The 27,938-nt window shown below is 39.5% G+C and overlaps 1 protein-coding gene across 2 annotated transcripts in view; it reads right to left on the reverse strand.

Annotated features, from left to right (window-relative positions):
* Positions 1–3,730: 3,730 nt before the first annotated feature.
* Taf12 (TATA-box binding protein associated factor 12) overlaps positions 3,731–27,938 on the reverse strand; it is a 109,260-nt gene continuing 85,052 nt past the window's right edge. For both annotated transcript variants that reach the window (XM_068376986.1, XM_068376985.1), the window contains exons 5-6: positions 12,851–13,043; positions 3,731–9,021 (exon numbers count right to left, since the gene is read on the reverse strand). In XM_068376986.1, the coding sequence (XP_068233087.1) occupies positions 8,894–9,021; positions 12,851–13,043 (321 nt within the window). In that variant the 3' untranslated portion in view covers positions 3,731–8,893. The remainder of the gene's footprint in view (positions 9,022–12,850; positions 13,044–27,938) is intronic.

The raw sequence follows: 27,938 nt of genomic DNA on the forward strand, positions 1-27,938 counted from the left end.
AGAATTGAGAATTGACTGTCTTTCCCATGAACACGAATCTTGGGAACTTCGTCTGCTTGGCAGGGAATACAAAAGTAAGTACAGTACTGTACAGTGTACATCAGGTTGAGCTAGAGCATCTAATCCTACTTTTGGACAGAGTTCATCTCCATTGAGAATCATGTTTAGATTATGAATTCGTTTGTATTGGAGATGTCCAAAACTGGTGTACAACCTCCCACAGTTTTGGAGTAATAGAAAAAGTTGGTTGTAGAAATACCTCTGAGTTCTTCATAAAATGACCTTCTACTACTTGTTGCAGTCATGACCTTTGGTTAATTGTTGGCATACACAAGGAAAACTATCAAGAGAACCTGCAAATGGAGGATCCTTTGCTAGAGGAAGGCAATAGCTCTTCTTGTGGACTTAAAGAGCCCATGGGTCTGCTTCTAGTATACCAGTGAGGCAGGAACAGGGACAATCTGCTTTCTATTGATCAAGGGAAACAGACATTTTGTTGGAGTTATTTACTAAAATTTTAGGTTTCGGTAATGGCTTTCACCTAAATAAGGACCAGTTCTGAAACTCTCTAGGCTAAATTGACCTTGACGAGGTGGCAAACACATTTGGTTTAAGCCAAAGGATCTTGTTTATATGCTTGTGCAAACATACATAGTTGTCCTCTTCTTGCTAGAGTGCTTATTCCTTAATAGGAGTTGAAAAGGAGAGTAATTTTCTGCTTGCTGGAAACAATTTGTTCATGTCTAAGCAAAGTTTTCTTTGTTTGACTATGATGCTTTAATCTTTGTTTGAATATAATGCTTTAAAAATAGTGTACAGTATTGCTTTACTGGCGCTATCTGCAAGAGTGCAGTAAAGGCCTTTGATAAGTGCCAGTACGTACTTGAGAACAGCGTGACTTCTCTTAAGGATGCAAAACATGGGTACTAACAAAGAAAATGGAGGATATTTTAGTAAAATATGATCTTTGAATGTTAGAATTTATGTCTGGCGTATGATGGGAATATCATAAAATAAACAAGGACTTGGCGGTGGATGTGGTGCCATAAGCTAAGAAAAGGCTGAGAACTTATAAGATCGAGATTTTTTCAACATAAGTCAAAGAAAACACCTAATATAGAAGTGACCAGACAAAGTGCTGTGAAAAGTCCCAAGAAATCATTAAAAAAGATGGCAAATGAAGACCTAGCCATGATAGGAGTTCAGGAAGAGAATACAGTAGAGAAAACTTAATTAATGTCTACCCCTTTTAAGGAAAAGATGTGAAAACATCTTGATTAAGATTATGAGAAAGTATGACTGAATCTTTCTTGGGAACTTTCCTTTCACCAACTGACTCAAAACTTCTTTGGAAGATTTTTCTCACAAGGAAGGCAAGAAGAAACTGACCAGGGTCAATTGTGTACATTTCACCATTAATGTCAAAAGTTTTGTAAGAATATTTTATAATCAATCAAGGCAAGAATGAACTTTTTCTGAACAGATTAGCCTGTATTTTCCCAATCGACAGGGGTTACTTCATCTTATTTCAATGAAGCTTATGTGACTCATAAGGCTTAATATCTATGAAACATGAGTTTTTAGACTTAAAATAAATGAAAACTCATTCTTTCCTAATCCCTACATTCTCCACTGTGGAAAGCCATAGACTGGAAGCCTTTTGGAAAGTGTTGAGCATGGCAACACATCCTGCAGACATACAAGGACTACTTCTTTCATGAATCTATGCATAATGGTACACTATACCTATGTGTCAGGCTTATTTTATTCCCATTCAACAATGTTATAGGAGTTACAATTAAAATAAAAATACTGTATGGTAGACATTGATGAACATACAGAAATCCCTTCATATATAACTTGATGGTCTATTATTGGACCAAGTTTGACTGAAATCCACTCAACCATTTAGAAGTTGAGACAACACTGGACAGCCAAACACAGGAAAAACCAGTCCCTCAACTTTGTTTGTAAGAGACTAATACAGTTCAACAAAAGAACAAATATACATTATCTAAAAATATTGAAGTTTTCAATAGCAAGCTAGACAAAAAGTGATATTCATAACTTTGTTTTTATTTTAAAGAACCGTTATAGGCGCATGGACAGCATTTGTCAACCAGCCAGCTTTCGATTTTCTTCTTTTGACTCAGGAACTAAGTGTCTAGGAGTCTTAATGATCAGAAATGTAAGCCTAAAGAAAATTGTGTTAGTTAATGAAACCAATAATCAATACTGGATACTTTACCAGAGTAGTTGATATTAATAAGATAGTAGGGAAAAATTCACAAGAAAAAATAAAACTGTCTACACGTAAGTCCAAAAAGGTGGCAAACTATAACTGCAAAATAGAAAAACCCAACTAAACAAACGTATCACTAGAAAAATCAAGGATAAAGAACATGACTATAAAAAAAGTGACTATCAAAAGATTTTCACTTATTCCTTTCTGCAATAACCATTGTATGCAAGTAAAGATATTCATTTAATTTCAAGATCATTAATCTTGCACCTAATCATGATTAATAGCATGACTTGAAATGGAAATAAATTAAACATTGGCAAGATATGTAGTCACAACAATCATTTTTCATTCAAAATAAAACAAAAGTAATTCAGTTGTAGTCCTAAACAGTTGAGAATTTGATTTTCCTTTGACGGCTATTCTGTTTCTTAGTACAACACTGCAATTACAGTTACATATAAAAACTAATTTCACCTTCACAATATACTGTATATGGGACAATTAGCCACTGGACTATCTCCAACATAAGATCTAGGCTTTGAGTGGTCCATGGTTGAATCTCTTGACTTTTTATACACTAAAAATTTTCCATTCTAACATACAGTAATCTACTTGAATCTGTGCATCTAAGAAGGCTGTACACCATATTTAGAATCTTTGTTACCAGGGAATAAAATCCTGGGAACTTGAACTTCTTTAATAAAATCCTGGGAAGCTGAACTTCTTTTATAAAATCCTGAAAACCTGAACTTTTTTTATAAAATCCTGGGAAGCTGAACTTTTTTAATAAAATCCTGGGAACTTTAACTTCTTTTATAAAATCCTGGGAACCTGAACTTCTTTTATAAAATCCTAGGAACTTTAATTTCTTTCATGTTCCAAAGTACAGTACAAAACATTTCCAACTCTTGCAGCTAATAGATAAAATATTTGAAAAAAAAAAGAAAAAAAAAATGTAGTACTGTACTGCTTCTCACAAAAAAAAAAAAAATATAGTATTAAAAACTACTTATATGACATGTCTACACTTTTATCTTTTCTAACTTAGATTATTGATAAATAAATTCCTTTTAACACATCTTAAGCCCTGTCCACACGATCGAGCATGTCCGACGGGCAACCAGTGATACCAGGCCACAATAGTTAGTGAAAATGAGGGTTGATGACATCAGAAGTGGGAAAACTAAAGGCAAGGATCTGGCAACACTGTATGGTGCCAGATCCCTGTCTGTGGTTTTCCCGCTTCTGACGTCATTAACTCTCATTCTTACTAACTGTTGTGGTCTGGTATCACTGGTTGCCCGTTGGGCATAATCGATCGTGTGGACAGGGCTTTAGGAAATTAAAACTTCTTGCATACCCAAAGCACGAAGGATAAATTACAATGAACCAAAATCTCATCCAATGCACAAAAGAGCAATATATATGTGGCTGGGTTAAAATTTCAAACTTAACAATCCTAGTAAAAATGATACCATTTATAAAAATATTTCTATTCTTTATTTCTTTCCACAGTGTAATACTAAAAGTCAAGATATGATAAAAATGGAACTACTGTAAATAACGTTTAGCTAAAACTGAAAACAGGAAATCATAAATGCAATTATATTAAAGTCTCCTTAGGTCATTTTCTAGTCAAATAACATAATGGAACAGTCTTTTAGACAACAATAAGCATTGGCAAACACTTCTTATTTCACTTAAAGTAGTCTTCATAAAACTTTCAACTATCGAAACAAAAGTGTGGCTAAAATAACCACTACTAACAAAAATAATTAGCAAAACATTCATTTGTTTGAAATTAAACAAAGAATAATTATGAGGGAAATAATTTATGAGTCAAAATAGTCCTAGCAAAGAAAAAATACAAATGAAATGATTGATACTTTGACTTTCCCTATTATAGTAAAAATCTGATATTTGTAATGTAGTTCCTTAGAAAATTTTATTACTGTACTATGAATTTCTTGGAAAATCCAATCAGAAAAAGGTTTTGATTGTCCAGCACTAATTACAGATAGTTTAGATTGCAAGGATTCAGTTGGCCTGGTTCTGTTTGGCCTTTTTGAAGTACTGTACCCAACAAGCACTCAGGAGAAATGAAGGAAGTCCTCAATGAGATGAAGGAGATGGATAAAGTGCAGAAGCCAACTTCTTAGTGTTTGATGATCCAAAGGTTGAAATTGATGAATCCACGCCATTAGAGGTTGAAGTTGCAAAGACCTTACAGGGTCTGTAGCTTGGCTTTCCATAGGTAGCCCCATTTCCAAATAAACATTGAATATATGCAAATACTGTACAGTAAAACCAAACCAAAAAAAATGACGTAAGGATCTCTTTGAAATCCTGTGGAGTTGGTTGATTTGTTAGAATGTATGGGTTGACATTGCATTTTAATATAAATACCTTTAGGTAGTATTATAAATCGGATGGAAGTGATACTGTACTGAATTATATGTATTGCTTACAGCTAACATACAAAATATGAACCGAGAAGGGAGCTAACCTAATTTTTCATAATTTGTAATATTTAACAGTTTCGTTTCAGAGGAATCTGAATTATCAGGTGTCCACCATAGTAATGGAAATATTCTGGAATTCAAAAATTTACTTCAGCTGTTAATGTCCCATGCGATCTTGTTCTTATGACTATGGCAACAATGGCAAGTAACAGAAGAATCAATCTGAAGGCCTTGAATTCATGAATTCAAAATATTAGATAAATGTCAAATTCTATATAATGCATTCCTTTACAATTATTCAATTGTAAGCATGAACCAATAGTAGGCATTAACTCATTTCATATTTCCCTCTAGAAGTAACAGTCTTGTTTGCTAAATAACTTATGCATTAGCTATTATCTCTTCAATTAATACCTACACTTTCAAATAAATTAACTTCTGCCTAAATCTGCAAACAGCAAAATAATTATACTGAAAACTTCATGGTGGCTTTTTTCTTCATAACATTACAGTATTGAAATTTTGGCTTTACTAAATAAAGCAACCAGCGAGTTAAATTCCATATAGTCAGCTTTACTTAAAAAAAAAAAAGTTAAAAGTGTCAAATATGTTATACATCTGAGATTTTTAAGTCACTGCAATTATGCAGCAGCCAGGAATCCATCCAATCTTGTCTTAGATCTACATTCCACACAATAAAGATGATGAAATTTTAATAATAAAGATTATTTCTATACTCAATTACTTTTAGTCTCTGGAGGTTTATATGTCGATACTACCTTTAAAAAAGTTTAAAATATCTTGTTTTCTTTCCTTGCAATATACTGACGTCTCTAATAAGGTAATAAGACCAACTAGCACCTATCGAAAATACAGTGCAGTGCATGTCATATTGTCTTCTTCAGTCTCAAAGTCGACATAACGCCTGTCCTCTTGATGCCACTAGTCAGTGAGATAGAGGGTGGCCATTATGTGAATATCAAGCGAGCATAGAAATAAATTTTATTACTCAAATTCCACATATTTCTATGAACCTTCCCTTATATTCATATTGTTAACTTCCATACCCTAGTGGTGATGGGTAGTCGGTGAATGAAAGAGATAGTTTCCAATATCCACTTAAACAATGACCGGTAGTCAAGGTTTCAGGTGCTCTAAACTGCAGATTGACATTTTTAAATATTACTGTATCACCTGATTAAATATTTATATAATAAAATCACTTATGGTAATTACCAAGTAAATAAGCATCTAATTTTACAAAAATACACATCAAATTCAAAAGGTTACTAAACCACAACTTCAAAGCATAATTCTACCAGACTAAAAAATTAAATTCACAATGTTTTTCAATAACATCCCCAGCAGCCACTATAGGTCCAAAAGCCCAATAATTGTGAAATGTAAACCAGGACTCTCAAAGATAATGCTTAGTACATCCATATTTGGTACACCAAATTTTCCCAAGCATAAAGTATTTCTTCTATCTGGTACACAGATTGCCATCTTGTACACTAACCTAATTTAGGCACCTTGCAACATTAATGCAAACCGATAAATCGATTAATCATTGTTTGAAGTTAAAAATACTTCCATCCAATTATATCTTTTTATATCAATATGTCAAAAAAAGAAACCTGAAAAATTTATCTAGTTAAGGTAATAGTGATGCAAATTCAAAACTTTACTATATCATCTTGTAATTTATTTGTTGATGGACTTAAAGGCAGATATCAGATTGTAATCTAAATTTTGATCAAGTAATTGATCCATCTTTACAGGATAAAGGCTCCAACACTAAAGGAGAACTTGAATGACCAGCCTTTCCTTGAATTTTGGATAATAATTTATCGATCTTACCCAAAACAAACCCTGAAAATTGAGGAACGTAAGTTATCCTGGCGACACAAAATAACAATCGACATTATAGCTTACCTTTTGTAACTTATTTGGATATCTTTCAAAAATAAGCTGTCATAAAGACTAAAAGGAGATACAGTATCTCATCTCATCCTGTCTCTTCCTTGTCTTCATCTGAAGTATTTTCTAAGACATTACTAAGCTGCTGTTTTTTTGTTTGTTTACTTCATATGGGAGATAATGCACATTTATCTAAAGGAACTCATCTTAGCAATTATGGTACTAATCCATAGATTTACCCCGAAAGAGAAAAATCTGGATTGAGCTAAAGGCAAAGCTTCCAAGTAAATGGCTCACACAGCCAATTATACAAGCAGCAAAGGAACAGTTTTAGCCGAATCTTTAAGAGAATAATTAAAAAAGAAAATATTTTGATTTAAGGGAATAATATAATGTAAGAAGAGGTTGTTATGGGGCATTTATCTTATCGCAAGGAGCGATATGATCCAGACTATCATCTCAGGAATAAGAGGTTGTTCAGAGGCACTTACTTCAGGGAGAGAAGGGACTTAAAGATCTCAGTCATCTGCCTCTCAATTCATTTGCCTAAAACAACAGTTAGAAATGCGGGAATGTGAGGGTTTCTCAGCAGAAGGGTCTGAGATCAAGTAAATTAAGAATCTGAGGCTCTACACAAGGAATTCAAATATGGGATGTGCCGTGTACCATCAGAACCCTTAAACAATCGTGCACTAGAACCAATAGCTATCACTCAAGTTAGGCTAGGGATTTAAAGAAGGGCAGGTTAGGCCTGAAATATTACCCTTAATTGGAGACATTAGCCTTCTAAGATTCAAAAAAAGAAGCTAATGATGTTAAAAGCCTTAGAAGCTCATGAATATCAAAACAAGACTTATTAGGACTGTAGCAGACTCAAGAGGCTGGAGTAGCATTATTGTCATCATCAACTAGCCTATACTCAATTTTTTTTAATGAGGCGCATTTGCACCGGCTCGCAGCGTTGCCCTTTTAGCTCGGAAAAAGTTTCCTGCTACTGGATTGGTTAGAATTATCTTGTCCAACCAATCAGCAATCAGGAAACTTTTACGAGCTAAAAGGGCACCCCAGCAAGTCAGTGCAAAACTACTTCGCTAAAAAGAATTGACTATAGTCTTCTCCAGATTTCCCTTGACTTGAAAGTAAACTTTTTTCACACTTTGAACTTTTAATCTGATCAGCAACCATGAAACATACTTTCAAAAGAGGAACTGGGAGGCCTTTGCACGCCTTAAAACAATTCTCTATACCACAAAATTGTCCCAGGCAAGAAACAACGAGAATGAGGATCATAATCACCCACAAACTATTCCCTTGCACAATCTATGTACAGCAATTACTAAGAAATAAGGGAGAAGATATCTTTAAACCACTAAAAAAATTGCAAACAAAAAACAAAATCCTTGGAACTCTGGAGCACACATCTTGACTCTACCAAGTCGACTTGGAGACTGAAGACAATACAACATGCACAGCATGTTATTGTTGGTAGACGCTAGTTGGTCTCATTACTTTACAAGAGGTGTTAGTATATTGGAAGGAAAGAAAACAGGACACTTTTCAACTTCCATAGGGCAACATTAACATACCAAGCTCCCAGAGATGGAAGCAATATGAACATCTTGGCAGGTTTATAGAAATAATATATAATCAACAGAATATGTTTGAATGCATTTTAACTATAAAATTATTATCAAGTTTTTCATATTAAAAAGACACAAAGTACCCTTTTATCATTATCCTTACGCAACATTTGGTCAAAAAACAAAATATACTGTAAACATTCCTGTTTCTGAGCACATCCAACTTTATCATGATTTCTCAAGGGCAGTGTCTACATTTTCCCATCTCCTTTTTTAATCTTTACCAATATAAAATATATCCTCACCTTAGAACAGACTATAGAAATTTACTGCAACATTCATGAGAATCCTTACAATTCAAAAGAACACATAAAACAATATGAAGTTCATAAAGCACATCAAAACAAGGCTTTGTGATTTTTCTAATTACCACTTGTGAGGTATAATTATTTCTTTTTTAATTATAATCTTCCTAGTGTGATTCAATTTTAACCTTCACAATTAGCATCCAATAGAACCTTCAAACAAGATTTTCTACATCAGCACACAATTTGCTTGCTACAAAACTTAAAAGTCATTCGCATTAACTTTACCTTAATCTATCCTTACACAATTTGGGTACCTCTTCACTTTTCTCTTCAGTTATACAGTATATTTACAGGACCACACAGCAATAATATATAAATTCAATATTTTTTTATAGCTTTCCTTATTAGCGCTAATCTCTGCTTGTGTGCCTCAGTCGTTGGCGCTCTCTTATATGGACGAAGTTCATCTGTTCCAAAACCAGGAATCCACATATGCCAATTACGTTCTGAAAAGAAAGAAAAATACATGATATTCAAATTCTCAGTTCCTGGTTAACAACTGATAAGCTTCTACTGCTAAACCTGAGCCATATAAATTTCCCATAAAACTCTCAGAGTAAGTTGCTATATCAATAAAACGGATTTTGACGTAAGAAAAATCTATTTTTGGTTGAGATAGCCATGTCGTCCTGATGGAAGTTCCTTTCGGCAGCTTCCTACTGTATATTATTTCTGTGAGTGATATTACAAGAGAATTACCGTCAGGTATCACGGGGTTCTGACCCCCGCAACGACTATCCTAAGATATCGTGAATAATCAGGGACATATCCGTTGATAACCATAGATATCTGCACCCCAAACAGACTTAACCCAGTCTAGGAATCTGAAGAGGATAGGTGAGGAGCTGTTACATATCCTCTCCCATCATAGTACAGTACTGTTCGTCTCTGATAAACTCATTCCACATAGCAGCGTAACTATATCAATAAAGCCAGCAAAACAGGTTAATCAGAAACTGTAAGACTAGCCAAAACATTTGATATATTGTCTGAGGGTACAGTACAGCACACTAGTCTATCTTATTGCTCTTCCTCTTGTTTTTTTCTGAAGCTTTTATAGTTTATACAGTACATGAAAGATCTATTCTAATGTTATTACTGTTCTTAAAATATTTTATTTTAATTGTTCAATACATCTCTTGTAGTTTATCTATTTTCTTTATTTTGTTTCCTCGCTGGACTATTTTTCCCTGTTGGAGCCCTAGGGTTATACCATCCTAATTTTCCAACTAGGGTTGTAGCTTAGATAAAATTAATATTAATAATAATAATAATAATAATAATAATAAAAATAATAATAATTATAGTAATAATAATGATTCAGAATGATTTTACCTTTGACAGACATGAACAGGGCTCCTATATACCTTGATATGCTTATACTTTCATGTAATCCATATTGAAAAGAATAACTATTTCTTTAATTAATCACATCTTAAGATAACATTTTCTAATTCTATCAAAGATTTTTTTGCAAATCACTATGAATGACAAAACCTTATAGAAAATGGGACAATGGCAAAATACTAAAAGCATAGTTCTGAATATAATAGCAATAATATGATAATGGTTTTAGAAGAGGTAGGGGTTGTATGAATCAGATATTTACAGTTAGGCAGATATGCGAGAAATATTTAGCAAAAGGTAAGGTGGTGTATGTTGCGTTTATGAATCTGGAAAAAGCGTATGATAGAGTTGATAGGGAAGCAATGTGGAATGTGATGAGGTTATATGGAGTTGGTGGAAGGTTGTTGCAAGCAGTGAAAAGTTTCTACAAAGGTAGTAAAGCGTGTGTTAGGATAGGTAATGAAGTCAGCGATTGGTTTCCGGTGAGAGTGGGGCTGAGACATGGATGTGTGATGTCGCCGTGGTTGTTTAACTTGTATGTTGATGGAGTGGTGAGAGGGGTGAATGCTCGAGTGCTTGGACGAGGATTGAAACTGGTAGATGAGAATGACCATGAATGGGAGGTAAATCAGTTGTTGTTTGCAGATGATACTGTACTGGTTGCAGACGCGGAAGAGAAGCTTGGCCGATTAGTGAAAGAATTTGGAAGGGTGTGTGAGAGAAGAAAGTTAAGAGTTAATGAGGGTAAGAGTAAGGTTATGAGATGTATGAGAAGGGAAGGTGGTGCGAGGTTGAATGTCATGTTGAATGGAGAGTTACTTGAGGAGGTGGATCAGTTTAAATACTTGGGGGTCTGTTGTTGCAGCAAATGGTGGAGTGGAAGCAGATGTACGTCAGAGAGTGAATGAAGGATGTAAAGTGTTGGGGGCAGTTAAGGGAGTAGTAAAAAAGAGAGGGTTGGGCATGAATGTAAAGAGAGTTCTGTATGAGAAAGTGATTGTACCAACTGTGATGTATGGATCGGAGTTGTGGGGAATGAAAGTGACGGAGAGACAGAAATTGAAAGTGTTTGAGATGAAATGTCTAAGGAGTATGGCTGGTGACTCTCGAGTAAATGGGGTTAGGAACGAAGTAGTGAGGGTGAGAACGGGTGTAAGAAATGAGTTAGGGGCTAGAGTGGATATGAATGTGTTGAGGTGGTTTGGCCATGTTGAGAGAATGGAAAATGGCTATGTGCTAAAGAATGTGATGAATGCAAGAGTTGATGGGAGAAGTACAAGAGGAAGGCCAAGGTTTGGGTGGATGGATGGACTGAAGGAAGCTCTGGGTGATAGGAGGATAGATGTGAGAGGCAAGAGAGCGTGCTAGAAATAGGAATGAATGGCGAGTGATTGTAACGCAGTTCCAGTAGGCCCTGCTGCTTCCTCCAGTGCCTTGGATGACCCCGGAGGTAGTAGCAGTAGGGGATAAGTTTTATGAAGCTTCATCTATGGTGGATAACGGGAGAGGGTGGGCTGTGGCACCCCTAGCAGTACCAGCCAAACTCGGTTGAGTCACTTGTCAGGCTGGGAGGAACGTGGAGAGGAGAGGTCCCCTTTTCTGTTTCATTTGTTTGATGTCGGTTACCCCCCAAAATTGGGGAAGTGCCTTGGTATATGTATGTATGTATGGTAATGAAAATGTAAAGGTGAATTTGGGTAAAAGCAGATTTAAAACTAATACGGACTAGAGACCAACATCCAATGCTATATTCAAATAGCCAAAGGGAACCACTTTATCCTGAAATTTTGTATGAAATGTTATTCGTTAAGCATATTAATGTGTGTGCTATTTACGTTAAAACGCACATAAGAGATCGAACGGCTGGTGTTAGAGAGCAAATGTGGGGGAGGATAGAGGGAGAGGAAATGAGATATACATGTATGCATGTATCATTAAGTGATAAGAATTTGGGAAAAATTATTCATCAATGATATTCCACTGAAAGTATATGAAAAAAAAGGTAAATTCTCATCTATGCACCCTCTACCCAATTTATGACATTACAGTACAGTACTTGATAATTTCTCACCAGGATGATTTAACAATAATCATACAGTAGCTTTTTCAGTTGGCTCAAACACTTCCAGCCTGAGCAGGCAACTCAATGACTTTGGTTCATATATGATACCCAAACATACAGGGCCAATACAAATATTTACTGATTCTGTAGACTGAACTTCAAATTTAAAAATATAAGCTATCAAGGTAGTAGGTTGGCCAGGGCACCAGCCACCCATTGAGATACTACCACTAGAGTGTTATGGCATCTTTTGACTGGCCAGATAGTACTACATTAGATCCTTCTCTCTGGTTACGGTTCATTTTCCCTTTGCTTACACGTACACCAAATATTCTGGCCTATTCTTTACATATTCTCCTCTGTCCTCATAACACCTGACAACACTGAGATTACCAAACAATTCTTCTTCACCCCAGGGGTTACTGCACTGTAATTGTTCAGTGGCCCTATTCCTCTAGGTAAGGGTAGAAGAGACTCTTTAGCTATGGTAAGCAGCTCCTCTAGGAAAAGGACACTCCAAAATCAAATCACTGTTCTCTAGTCTTGGGTAGTGCCATAGCCTCTGTATCATGGTCTTCCACTATCTTGGGTTAGGGTACACTCGGGCATACTATTCTATCTAATTTCTCTTCCTCTTGTTTTGTTAAAGTCTTTATAGTTTGTATTGGAGATATTCATTTTAATGATGCTACTCTTCTTAAAATATTCAATTTTTCCCTTTTTCCTTTCCTCACTGGGCTATTTTCCCTGTTGGAGCCCCTGGGCTGATAGCATCCTGCTTTTCCAACTAGGGTTGTAGCTTAGCAAGTAATAATAATAATGATGATCTGAAATATACAAGAAACTTTATAAAATGAAATCCTCACCTAAATACATTTGGACATCTTTGACATCTAAAGTTCTAGCCCCTCTGTGTTGTGCTAATCTGCAAGCTGCATTAACAGTAGATTCTATGAAATCATCTGCTATTGAAAGAAGCATGTCTTCAACTTCTTCTTCTAACTGCTCATTGGGATCAACTTCACGTACAAGCTCTGTAATTCTTTGCTTACTCAAAACCTGAAAGAAAGTAAAAAAAAAAAAGAAAACTAGATTAATTATCAAGCCAGGTTCTCTCGAAATTCAGTTGAAGATAGAATTGTTTAATAGATGATTAAAAGCAAAACTCAACGCGATACCTCTCTACAAATTACGAACCACACTGCTTCACTTAACAGCTAGTCCATTGAACTTCTGAAAATGCTATTCTTGCACATGCCACAATAAAGCATGTAACATTCAAAAGTGAACATTCATATGGCTTTTAAAAAGGTATTAAATTAACTTATGTTATCATATAAGACTGGAAAAATATGTGGCCATAAACATCTGATCCAGTAAATTAATTAAACAAGCCAGTGCAGAGTACATAACAGATTAAAAAGGCAACATACATTTCCTCTCTGGTACTCAGCCAGTGAGGATGGTATAATTAAAACAAAAGTTTCTCTACGACCGAAGAGGAACAGGTTAGGCATGATGAACTATGGCTACCAACCCCCCCCCCCGTATTTCTACCTCCAGACTCCCTCCCATCTAGTCACTGCTTGATAAGTTGGTTTTCATTTCATCGTCATCACTCTCTGTCTTTGTTACTATTCATAATGACCAAGCATGTACTTTCATGCTGACCCAGCATGATTTTCATCCCTCTTTCTAACTTCCTTTCATTGGAACCATCTGCAAAATGTACCTTTCAAGTCTAAATATGAGTTGCCAACGCAAGAGCCCGTGTCCCACACCAGAGAGGGGGGTGATCCGAAACCAACCAACAGCGACATAGCTAAACTTTAATACAAAGGCATATTATTTCTATGAACCTCCCTTAATGCTTATATTGCTTCTTCTCCAGAAGCTCATTCACTGCTAAAAATCTTTATAAACAAAATTTGCCTATTTTCTTTTCTTTCAAAAGATAAATGGCCCCAGTAAAGAGGTAGGACATTCTATCAGTAAATGATAAGTAGCACACTAAGAATTTCCCATCACATTATTCAGTTTCGAAGTCGAAAGTATTCCCAATTCTTTGACATGACAAATTCGTGGGGAGGCGAGTGGGCACGTATATGAACATCATGCGAGTAAAAAAAAAACTATAATTAAAATTCAGTTTATTTCCATGAACCTCCACTGATGTTCCTGTTTCTGATTCCCACACTCTGATGGAGGTGGAATGACAGTGAAGAAAAGCTTTAGGTCAACAAAATCTAGAATATATAACCTAATCAAAATTCTAGGCTCAATTGGTCTAGATTTTATTGGGAATCATCTTAAAACTCTGATAACAACAAGGGGCTCCAGATTACTTTTGTAACATATTTGATATATCAAAAAAGAAATCTATTACTCAATTGCATTAAAAAAATTGAGTAGGCCAAAGCAGCAGCGACCATAGGCCCAGAGGCCAATGATCTCAATAAGAGAGTCGAGATTCTTCAAGATAAGGTCATCCGAACACCAAACTGGTGTGCTTAATTACAAGAGATTCTGAGTTACCTGTTACACACGTTGTATGTTGCATAACTTTATCAAATTTTATTAAATTTTCTAACAAGCATTACTGATGTTTACAGCGGTGTTAAAATGTTATTCCTTATATGAAAGTTTTTGGTGTTAAAGCTTAGAGTAGTTTCAAGCTTCAGGTAGTAAGGATGCCTACACTGTACAGTACAGTACTTTGTACTCAGATTTACTTGTATACTTGATGCTAGTTCATATTATTGTACTATAAGTTTTATAACTTGAGCAGTTCTTGTAGTATTTAGTTGGTATCCTGTATACTTACAACCTATACCATGCTGAGTATGATAACTTTTTTCACTCATACCACAGGTTAATTGTACTTATAATACATATCCTGAGAGTTGTGTTTGAGATCAAATACACAGGGTTGCATGTACTGTACAGTATTCTGTTTCCTTATTTCCTTTCCTCACTGGGGTATTTTCACTGTTGGAGCCCTTGGGCTTATAGCATCCTGCTTTTCCATCTAGGGTTGTAACTTAGCAAGTATAGTAGTAGTAGTAGTAGTAGTAGTAGTAGTAGTAGTAGTAGTAGTAATAATAATAGTAATACTGTATCTTTGAAATACAGTATAACAAATTTGGAAATAATTTGTATTTTTCCTAACATACAAACCTGAAGCTATTTATTAGGGTATTACCTTCGGCAACGCTGAAAACCAGCCAAGACAATTTTACATACATACATATACCAAGGCACTTCCCCCAATTTTGGGGGGTAGCCGACATCAAAAAAGAAACAAAAACAAAAAGGGGACCTCTACTCTCTACGTTCCTCCCAGCCTAACAAGGGACTCAACCGAGTTCAGCTGGTACTGCTAGGGTGTCACAGCCCACCCTCCCACATTATCCACCACAGATGAAGCTTCATAATGCTGAATCCCCTACTGCTGCTACCTCTGTGGTCATCTAAGGCATCGGAGGCAGCAGCAGGGCCTACCGGAACTGCGTCACAATCGCTCGCCATTCATTCCTATTTCTAGTACGCTCTCTTGCCTCGCTCACATCTATCCTCCTATCACCCAGAGCTTCCTTCACTCCATCCATCCACCCAAACCTTGGCCTTCCTCTAGTACTTCTCCCATCAACTCTTGCATTCATCACCTTCTTTAGCAGACATCCATTTTCCATTCTCTCAACATGGCCAAACCACCTCAACACATTCATATCCACTCTAGCCCCTAACTCATTTCTTACACCCGTTCTCACTCTCACCACTTCGTTCCTAACCCTATCTACTCGAGATACACCAGCCATACTCCTTAGACACTTCATCTCAAACACATTCAATTTCTGTCTCTCCATCACTTTCATTCCCCACAACTCCGATCCATACATCACAGTTGGTATAATCACTTTCTCATCATAGAACTCTCTTTACATTCATGCCCAACCCTCTATTTTTTACTACTCCCTTAACTGCCCCCAACACTTTGCAACCTTCATTCACTCTCTGACATACATCTGCTTCCACTCCACCATTTGCTGCAACAACAGACCCCAAGTACTTAAACTGATCCACCTCCTCAAGTAACTCTCCATTCAACATGACCTTGCACCACCTTCCCTTCTCGTACATCTCATAACCTTACTCTTACCCACATCAACTCTCAACTTCCTTCTCTTACACACTCTTCCAAATTCTGTCACTAATCGTCCAAGCTTCTCTTCTGTGTCTGCAACCAGTACAGTATCATCCTCAAACAACAACTGATTTACCTCCCATTCATGGTCATTCTCGTCTACCAGATTTAATCCTCGTCCAAGCACTCGAGCATTCACCTCTCTCACCACTTCATCAACATACAAGTTAAACAACCACGGCGACATCACACATCCCTGTCTCAGCCCCACTCTCACCGGAAACCAATCACTCACTTCATTTCCTAACCTAACACATGCTTTACTACCTTTGTAGAAACTTTTCACTGCTTGCAACAACCTTCCACCAACTCCATATAACCTCATCACATTCCACATTGCTTCCCTATCAACTCTATCATACGCTTTTTCCAGATTCATAAACGCAACATACACCTCCTTACCTTTTGCTAAATATTTCTTGCATATCTGCCTAACTGTAAAAATCTGATTCATACAACCCCTACCTCTTCTAAAACCACCCTGTATTTCCAAGATTACATTCTCTGTTTTATCCTTGATCCTATTAATCAATACTCTACCATACACTTTTCCAACTATGCTTAACAAACTAATACCTCTTGAATTACAACACTCATGCACATCTCCCTTACCCTTATATAGTGGTACAATACATGCACAAACCCAATCTACTGGTACCATTGACAACACAAAACACATATTCAATAATTTCACCAACCATTCAAGTACAGTCACACCCTCCTCCTTCAACATCTCAACTGTCACACCATCCATACCAGATGCTTTTCCTACTCTCGTTTCATCTAGTGCTCTCCTCACTTCATCTATTGTAATCTCTCTCTCATTCTCATCTCCCATCACTGGCACCTCAACACCTGCAACAGCAATTATATCTGCCTCCCTATTATCCTCAACATTCAGTAAACTTTCAAAATATTCCGCCCATCTTTTCCTTGCCTCCTCTCCTTTTAACAACCTTCCATTTCCATCTTTCACTGTCTCTTCCATTCTTGAGCCAGCCTTCCTTACTCTCTTCACTTCTTTCCAAAACTTCTTATTCTCTTCATATGAATGACTTAATCCCTGACCCCACCTCAGGTCAGCTGCCCTCTTTGCCTCACGTACCTTGCACTTTACTTCCACATTTTTCTCTTTATATTTTTCATACTTCTCTATACTATTACTCTGCAGCCAATCTTCAAAAGCCCTCTTTTTCTCTTCCACTTTTACCTTCACTCCTTCATTCCACCATTCACTGCCCTTCCTCATGCTGCCTCCATCAACCTTCTTTCCACACACATCACTTGCAATCCCAACAAAATTTTCTTTTACTAACTTCCACTCCTCCTCTAAATTGCCAGTTTCTCTTACTTTCACTTCGTCATATATCATTTTCAACCTTTCCTGATATTTACTTTTTACCCCCGGTTTTATTAGCTCTTCAACCCTCACTACCTCCCTTTTACATCCACCTACTCTATTCCCCCATTCTTTTGCTACAACTAATTTTCCTTCCACCAAAAAATGATCAGACATACCGTTAGCCATACCCCTAAACACGTGCACGTCTTTCAATCTTCCAAACATTCTTTTAGTTATCAACACACAATCCATTAATGCCCTTTCTACTACTCTTCCATTTGCCACTCTTACCCATGTATACTTATTTTTATCTTTCTTTTTGAAAAAGCTATTACTTATCACCATCTCTTGCTCAACACACATATCTACCAGTCTCTCACCACTCATTTTCACCTGGTACACCATACTTCCCAATGACACCTTCTACCTCTCCAGCACCCACTCTAGCATTTAAGTCACCCATGACAACTACATAATTCCTTCTACCCAGTCCTTCTACACACCTAGTTAATTCATTCCAGAACTCATTCCGCTTTTCTTCACTTTTCTCACTACCTGGCCCATACGCACTGACAAACGCCCAACATTCCCTACCCAACCTAACCCTTACCCACATTAACCTAGATGATATCTCCTTCCATTCCACTACTTTACCTGTCATCCATTCACTCAGCAATAAAGCCACACCCTCTCTCGCTCTTCCCCTTTCAATCCCAGACACTCTACCAGACATTTCACTAAACATCACTTCACCCTTTCCTTTTATCTTCGTCTCACACAAGGCTAATACATCCATCCTTCTATTCCTAAACATACTTCCAATTTCACATCTTTTACTCTCTATCGTACTACATCCACGCACATTCAAACACCCCAAAACTAGAGTGCGGGGAGCAGTCACTCTCCCCCCAGCTCCATCTCTTTGTCGATGTCTCACAGGATGTAGATACAGGAGAGGGGGTTCCTAACCCCCTCGTCCCGTCCCTTTTAGTCGCCTCTTACGACACGCAGGGATAACGTTGGCACTATTCTTGTTTTTATGCTCCCGCGGCCACAGGGGGCATAATTTTAGTGAGGGATAATTACCCCATCCGCTAGTTAGCGGGAGGGGGTTGGAGTAGACTAGTTACCCCGCTCAATGACACCTGTCGGTTCAGTAACCACTTTTGCTTTCTGGCAGGACTTCTAGGGGGACAGGTTGGCGGGCCAATTTGTATAAATAGCTTCAGGTTTGTATGTTAGGAAAAATACAAATTATTTAAAAATTTGTTATTTGTTCCGACAGATACAAACCTTCGCTATTTATTAGGGTGACTTACTCTTAGGAGGGAGGATGTCCTTACCAACTGGCCTTGGTCATGACCCGGGGTCCTCTCTATTTCGATCTGTGATCGATAGTAGAGGGAACCCTACCCTCGCTAAAATCAAAGTAGTTACAAGGTAACTCACTGATAGCGGCCTGCAGAAGCTTGTGTGAGAGAGACTCGTGGCTTATCTTCATGTAGGAACTCGAGGATTCTAAGACATCCAATACCCTCCCTCAAGAGGTATTAAAGACGTAACAAAGTATTCATTCATACCCAGGATGCACAAGGGAAATGATTCTTACCTGCAGAGGGGTGAGGTCAGCTATGGTTCGGTCTTGCGGAGCTATTTCCCCAGGGGGGGAGAAGGAGAAAGAAAGAAGTGAGCCAGACATTCTTTTCATTCACCCTAGACTAACCCGGGTAACCTCAGCCCTCAACCCTCTGCTACTTGTCCATCAAGGAGCCTGAGGCATTAGATCACTTGCTGTGCGGCCACCACAAGACCAATGGAGAAGGTTTCCATGCTCCTGTGGGTTACGTCTTTCAGGTAGTGGGCGGTGAAGGTCGTCTGACACTTCCACGCGCCCGCTTGCAATACCTGTGCCACAGAAAAATTTTTCTTGAACGCCAGAGACGTTGCAATGCCTCTGACGTCATGAGCTCTGGGTCGGTTGGACAGAGGAGGATCTGGATATAGAGCGTATTCAATTACTTTCCTTATCCAGGAGGAAATAGTATTCCTCGTGACCCTCCTCTTGACCTTCCCCGTGCTGACAAAAAGTGCTCGTACACGGGGGCGAGGTTTTGCTGTTCTTTTCAAGTAACACCTCAGACTCCTCACTGGACATAGTAACAGTTGGTCTGGATCTTTGGTTACAGAACGATGACTCTCTATCCGAAATGGGCCGAACCTGGAGCCCGGCACACCCTGATTTTGAGTCTTAGCTACAAACTCAGGGACGAAGTTGAGGATTACTTCCCCCCATCTCCTAGAGTGGGAGACATCAGCAGATAGACCATGAAGTTCGCTGACTCTCTTGGCCGAAACCAAAGCGAGCAGGAACACTGTCTTCCACGTGAGGTAGCAATCTGAGGCCTGGCGTAGTGGTTCATAGGGGAAGCCCCTCAGAGACCTGAGGATCCAAACCACGTTCTAAGGGGGAGGTCTTAGCTCTGCCTGGGGGCAAATAAGTTCGTACCTGCGTACAGTGATGCCTCAACATACGAAAGTAATCCGTTCAGGATACGGTTTCGTATGCTGATTTTTTCGTATCCTGAGTCGCGTTTTACATGTAAATAGCCTAATCCGTTCCTAGCCTTATAAAAAGACACCTTTTCTTTCATAAACACGCTGAGCTGTAGTAATAAACATGCAATGCAGCCATTTCTATCATTCAATAATTAACCCAACCATTAAAAACAGCCTAATCCATTCCAGACACCACCATGAGATTATTCAATAATGTAGTTATAGCCTAGTTATCCCCTCCAAGCCCTAAGAAAACGGTCCGTTTTCTTTACTACTGTATAAAAGTTATGGTACTGTATGTAAAGCATTTGGATCAGTGAAGGTGTATTGTTACCTGTACACCTAAATTAAGGGTTGATACCCTGAAAAAAAGGGTACTGTGCTCTCGGCGACGAGTTGGGATCTCGTAAGCTTTTCGTATCCTGAAATTTTTTTCGTATACTGGGGCATAAAAATCTTTGTATCGCTTTTCGTACCCTGAATTTTTCGTAAGCAGAAACTTTCGTATCCAGAGGTATCACTGTATGAGTAAAGAAAGTTCCAACGAGGAGGAAATATCGACTCCTTTCAATCTAAAGGCGAGACTCAAGGCTGAGCGGTAGCCTTTGACTGCCGGGACCGAGAGAAGCTTTCCTTCCCGAAGGTAAACAAGAAACTCCGCTATAGTTGGAACAGAGGCATCGAGGGGAGAGATACCCCTTCCACGACACCAACCACAGAAAACTGACCACTTTGCCTGGTAGACTGCCTCTGTGGATCTCCTGAGGTGTCCAGCCATTCTTTTCGCAACCGGTTGCGAAAAGCCTCTCTGTGTGAGGAGGTGCTGGATAGTCTCCAAGTGTAAAGTCGAAGCGAGGCTACGGCTCTGTGAAAGATGTTGGCATGTGGTTGTTTGAGGAGATCGTGTTGTGGAGGAAGTTCCCTTGGGATCTCCGTGAGGAGATGCAGAAGATCCGGGAACTATTCTGCATGATGCCATAGCGGAGCTATGAGGGTCATTTGCAAGTTGTTGCTTGCTCGTACCTGGTTGAGGACTTTTCTCATCAGACAGAACGGGGGAAACGCGTAAGCGTCCAGGTTTATCCACCGTTGTTGAAAAGCATCTTGCCAAAGAGCTTGGGGATCTGGGACTGGGGAGCAGTACAACGGGAACCTGAAATTCAGGGCCGTTGCGAATAGATCCACAGTCGGGGAACCCAACAAAGTCAGGACTTTGTTGGTTATCAGAGGATTCAAAGACCACTCAGTGCCTACTATCTGAGTAGCTCTGCTCAGCTTGTCTGCTAGCACATTCCGCTTGCCCGGAATGAAGCGAGCTGATAGGGTCACCGAGTTGTCTTCTGCCCATCTGAGTATCTCTACTGCAAGATGGCACAGCTGCTGCGAAAAGGTACCGCCCTGTTTGCTTGGACAAGCTACTACCGTGGTGTTGTCGTTCATCAGCACCACGGAGTGCCCCGCCAGGACCTGGTGGAACTCTTTGAAGGCCAGAAAGGCTGCCCTCACCTCTAAGAGATATATGTGCTAGTACCTTTCTGATTCGGACCATTGGCCGGAGATGTAATGGTGCAGCACGTGAGCCCCCAACCCTTCTTTTGATGCATCCGAAAACAGCATCAATTCCGGGGAAGAGATGAGAAGATCGACCCCTTTGCAGAGGTTCGGCTCCGCCAGCCAACACCTGAGGTCCGACTGTTCCTCAAGCCCTATGCGGACTAGGTGATCCCGAGAATCGGAGTGCTGGTTCCACTGGGATTTTAGTCGCCACTGGAGGGATCTCCTCCTGAGGCGACTGTTGGGGACCAGTCGGATCAGGGAAGAGAGGTGACCGAGAAGGCGAAGCCAATACTACTCCGGGAGCTCTTCCCGACTGAGAAAGACCTGTGCTATCTCCCTCAGTCTCTGGATCCTTTCGTCTGATGGAAACGCTTTGTGCCTTAGGGTGTCTAATCGCATGCCTAGGTATACCAGTTCTTGAGAGGGGAGCAATTGAGACTTCTCGAGGTTTACCACGATCCCCAGATCCTGGCAAAACCTTAGAAGCTCGTCTCAGTGGCGGAGAAGGGCCGCCTCCGAGTCTGCCAGAATCAGCCAGTCGTCCAAGTATCTTAGGAGACAGATGCCGACTCTGTGAGCCAAAGATGATACTAGGGCGAATACTCTCGTGAATACCTGGGGTGCTGTGGAAAGATCGAAACACAGTACCCTGAACTGGTAATGCTTCCCATTGAACATGAATCTCAGATACTTCCTGTAAGATCGGTGAATTGGGATATGGAAGTATGCGTCCTTCAGATCTAGAGTGCACATAAAGTCTTGAGGTCTTATCGCTTGTTTGACTGTGTCGGCCGTCTCCATCCTGAAAAGTGTCTGTTCGACAAACCTGTTCAGGGCTTAGAGGTCGATGACTGGTTTCCAGCCTCCAGACGCCTTTTACACAAGAAAGAGTCGACTGTAGAAGCCTGGGGACCCTTCGAGGACCTCTTGGAGAGCGTCCTTCTCCAACATGGACTGGACTTCTGCCCTGAGGGCAAACTCCTGTGCGGATCCCTTCGCACAGGAGTTCAATGGAATCGGCATTCGAGTCAGTGGAGGAAGAGAGAGCGTGAACGGGATACGATACCCTGAACGAATCACCTCGACCGTCCAGGGTTCGGCCCCGTGGTAAAGCCACCTCTGCCAGCGGCTTTGCAGGCATCCCCACACAGGTGGACAAATGGGAGGATTGCCTGTCTTATTGGGACCAGCCTCGGCCAGATCCCCTCTTACCCTTTCCTCCACGGAAGGACTTTTTTCTGCGAAAGGCCTGCTTTGCACCCTTTTTACCGTGCTGTTTTGGGTCTCAAGCCCTTTTTGGCTGCGGGTTCTGCTGTGCTTTCCGCTGTGGCTGAGAGGGGTAAGGTCTAGCTGTTAAGACCTTTTAGATGAGGGAGTCCTGACTGGACTTCCTCCCCCTCTCTGCCACCCACTCGACATCCTCGGGATGGAACAAAGAATTGCCCACGAAAGGAGCATTTATCAGACTCGCTACTTCGGGCTGAGGGAGATGTTTATAGAGCTTGCCTATGACGGCATCTCTCCTCTTCAGGATAGTGTTGGCCCAAAGGTTCACTACCTGATGAGAGAGGAACTCGATGGCCCGAAGGCCGGACAAAAGGAAAGTCTCCATAGCCTTCCTGGAGGACTCCCGAGACAGGTCTTTAGACCGCATCAGTTGTCTTAAGGAGCCTAACCAGAAATCCAGCCACAAAGCAGCCTGCATGGCGTACTTCGCCACCTTCTCCTGGTTTAGGATTTCAGAGGCCAAAAAGGAGACAGGAAGTCCCATAAGTTTCTCGAAGGGGGTGGCCTTCGAGAGTGCCTCTATAGAGTGGTCGAGAGGCAGCGTTGGAAGAGATTCTCCGAGGATCTCGTAGTACCTCCTCTGAAACACACACGGAGGAGGTAAGAGCTTGGAGGATGAGTTGGAGCGGAGAGAAGAGGAGGAACCAGTTGCCTGGGACACAGCCTTCTGTTTGGCACTCTTCAACCCCTTTGACCAGGGCAAAGTTGCACTGGTCCTATGAGGTTTCTGAGTGCCATAGAACTGGTCAAGGACCGTTTCTTTTCCATCTAGAGGGGCTGCCGATGGATCTGGAAGTCCATTGATGGAACGGATGCAGGCTAGGACCTGCCAGAAGGCGTGCTCCAATTCCTTCCTCTCATCCTCTGTAAGCTTAGAGCTAGCGGCTGCTGGCAGAGCGTCGTCCTCGAGATCACACTGCCCTTCCATGTCCAAGCTCTCATCCATAGGAGCCCAGGTGTGGGTCGAAGTCGTCAACTGTATAGACTGGGGATAGGGAGACTACCGGGGAGGTGCTTGCTTCCGGCTGCCTGGGAGGCAGTGAGGAAGGAAGCCTGGCCGAGGATTTGGGGATGGTGAACAAATCCTTTGGTTCCCTCCTACAAGGCCGGAGATCCTGTCCCCAAGGGCCTAGAGGTTTCCGTTGGCTTACGGGTGGAATGTAAGTCCATTGCCGTACGGGGTGAATCCCGTCCGGTCGCAGATCGTGCCTCATTAGACACTATCTCGACCGGTAAAGAAGGGGAGGAGTCTCCATAGTAAGTAACCCTATCCTCCTTGGGGGCTGAAGGACGAATAATTTTCCTTTCCCCCTTTGGCCTGGCCTGTAGCCTCTTGAACTGCAGGGGGCTACCCTGAGGTTCATGCCTAATCTCCTCCAGAGGTCTTTTGCGAGGGGATGATCGTCTCCCCTTGCTTGAGGGGCCCGCCTGTGCGAGAACTTCCGACCTCCTCCTAGGATCGGAGGGAGGAGAGGACCCCTTGCCTTACCTTGCCTTATTTTTTGTTTGGGTTCCCCCAGGTCCCTCAGTGTGAGGCACCTCGTATATCCACCAGAGAGTTGCTAATGCATCTTCCGGTGTATTTTGCATCTTCCAGTCTTGGATGGTCTGGGATGCATCTTAGGTATTTATCGAGCTGATTCTTAAACACATCTACGCTCACTCCTGATATGTTTCTTAGATGAGCTGGCAGCACATTAAATAGTCGCTGCATTATCGATGCTGGTGCGTCGTGGATTAATGTCCTGTGCGCCTTTCTCAGTTTACCTGGAATGCTTTTTGGCACTATTAATCTACCTCGGCTTGCTCTTTCTGATATTTTAAGCTCCATGATGTTTTCAGCAATTCCTTCTATTTGCTTCCATGCTTGTATTATCAGGTAGCGTTCTCTTCTCCTTTCTAGACTGTATAGTTTTAAAAATTGCAGTCTTTCCCAGTAGTCAAGGTCTTTAACTTCTTCTATTCTAGCAGTATAGGACCTTTGTACACTCTCTATTTGCGCAATATCCTTTTGGTAGTGTGGGTACCATATCACATTGCAGTACTCGAGTGTACTACGCACATAAGTTTTGTAAAGCATTATCATGTGTTCAGCTTTTCTTGTTTTAAAGTGTCTGAATAACATTCCCATTTTTGCTTTACATTTAGCCAACAGTGTTGCTATTTGGTCGTTGCATAACATATTCCTATTTAAAATTACACCAAGGTCTTTAATTGCTTCCTTGTTTGTGATTGTTTCATTATTAGGTCCCTTGTATGCATACACCATTCCTTCTCTGTTTCCATAATTTATTGATTCGAATTTATCGGAGTTAAATACCATCCTATTTATCTCCGCCCATTCATATATTTTGTTTAGATCTCTTTGTAGTGAGTTCCTATCTTCATCACAAGTAATTTCTCTACTTATTTTTGTGTCATCGGCGAAACTTCTCACTACGGAGTTTTCAACATCACAGTCTATGTCTGAGATCATAATAACAAATAGCAGTGCAGCTAATACCGTACCTTGGGGCACACCAGATATTACCTGGGCTTCATCTGATTTCTCGTCATTTGCAACCACTATCTGTTTTCTGTTTTGCAGGAATTCTTTTACCCATTTTCCTATCTTTCCCACAATATTATGCTTTCTCATTTTTTTCTCCAATATGTTATGGTCTACCTTGGCAAAGGCTTTTGCAAAATCTAGATAGATCACATCTGTGTCTTTTTCATTTATCATATTATTGTATATGTTTTCATAGTGTGCTATCAGTTGGGTCTGTGTACTTTTTCCAGGTACGAAACCGTGTTGACCCATATTAAACAAATTATTTTTGACCAAATGGTTCATTATTTTCTTTTTTATTACCCTCTCATACACTTTCATAATATGTGATGTTAGACTAACAGGTCTATAATTGCTTGCCTCTAGTCTTGATCCACTTTTGAAGATAGGGGTTATATAAGCTAATTTATGTTTAACATATATCTCGCTCATATCTATACTCTGTCTTAGCAGTATTGCAAGCGGCTTCGCGATAGTGTTTGCATTTTCTTTTAACAAAATCGCTGGAACTCCATCTGGTCCGGCTGCCGATCCATTTTTAATTTCGTTTATAGCCGTGACAATATCTGCTTCATTAATATCTATATCCGTTAGATATTCGACATTTTCTTCTCTCATTTCTGTTTCATTATTCTCATTCGCAATTCTTGGCGTGAACTCACTCTTATATTTTTCTGCCAATATGTTGCATATTTCCTTTTTTCATTCGTTAGCCGTCCTTCAATTCTTAGAGGGCCTATTTCTATTCTCCTTTTATTCATCCTTTTTGCATAGGAGTAAAGTACTTTGGGGTTTCTTTTTATATTTTGAAGTGTCCTTTCTTCTAAGTCCCTTTTTTCATTTTCTTTCGACTGTATAATCTTTTGTTCTGCATTTTCTATCTTACATTTTATTTCTCTCATTTTCCACACATTTTTTTCTTTTGCAAGATTTTTCTTCCACTTTCTAATTTTCTGAAATAAGATCCTTCTGTCTCTTGGTATGCACGTCTTATGTTTATTGTTTTTTTTAGGAACATATTTTTCAACAATTTCCTCCAGTATTTTGTACAGTATGTCCGTATTTACCTGTATATTATCACTTATAAATACATTTTTCCATTCTTTATTCAGTTCTTCATTTATTTCTGACCATTTTATATTCTTACTGTAAAAGTTATATTTTCCATATCCTTCCCAAAGTTTTGTGCTTTTATTAATTCTGTGATCACTTGCTTTGGAATGAACTATCAATTCTATGACATTGTGGTCTGAAATTCCCGTGTTATACACTATTATTTCTTTAACATAATTCACCTCATTCACAAATACTAGATCTAGGACATTTTCCTTTCTTGTTGGAATGTGGTTTATTTGTTGCATATTATGTTCTAATAGCATATCTTGAAGCTTTTCAAATTGCCTCTTATCTTCTGCGCTACTATTACTATCTTTTTTATATGTATACATACAACCACTTTCTTCTATCCGTTCTTTCGAATCCACGAAAGGAAAGTTAAAATCTCCGGATAGGAGTATATTCCAGTCTTTATGGTTTCTACATATATCATCTATTTTTTCTATTATTATGTCAAACTCCTTAGTATTTGGGGGTCTGTAAACTACAATATTCACTAGTTTTTCAAATTCAAATTCTACCGCAATCAATTCACATTCTGTGTTGCTGTATTTTTCACAGACTTTTCCTTGATTTATGTCTCTTCCATATATTGCGGTTCCCCCTTGATTCCTATTTTTTCTGTCTGATCTATAAGTTTGGAAACCCTTTATCTGGTCATCACTGCCAGTCTCTTGGGAATACCATGTTTCACTTATATTTAATATATCTATTTTTTCAATTTGGGTTAGTTCTTCTAGGAACTCTATTTTCCTTTTAGAGTTACTCGTGACTAAACCCTGTGCATTCATCACTATTATGGTTTGTGTTTCATTTCCATTATTTAATATTGGTAATAATATGGATTCTCCCATGCTTCCTTCCTGTTCTGATATGATGTTCTTTTCTTCATTTCTCGGAATTCTGCCATTAAAAAATCCAACTTTTCCATAATATTTGTTCTTTCGCCTTCATACTTATTTTTGTGAGTAAACCTGCAATTATCCCAATATCTGCACCAACCCCTGGCATTATATATGCATTCTTTGTAGTTGGGCTCTATTTGTGGAGCTTTAGGTTGAAAGGCCTTTTTTGGTGCATAGTGCGGTATATACGCGGGAAGAGAGGAGGCGACAAGGGAATCCTAGGTGTATCACCTAAGGATTGGGAGCGGGGAACGACTCCCTTCATGGCTTGGCGCATTACATTAAATAAGTTGCTAAGCCACGGGAAAGGAAAGGACTACTCCCTGGGTTTAGGAACCTGGGCAGGTTCCCTAACCCTCTTGTCTGATGAAGCCTTCCCTACAGGCAAGATAGACACAGGCCTACCCTTAGGGATAGGATCTGGGCTCGGTCGCAC

This window comes from Palaemon carinicauda, chromosome 7, assembly GCF_036898095.1.
Source record: "Palaemon carinicauda isolate YSFRI2023 chromosome 7, ASM3689809v2, whole genome shotgun sequence".
NCBI classification, from domain to species: domain Eukaryota; kingdom Metazoa; phylum Arthropoda; class Malacostraca; order Decapoda; family Palaemonidae; genus Palaemon; species Palaemon carinicauda.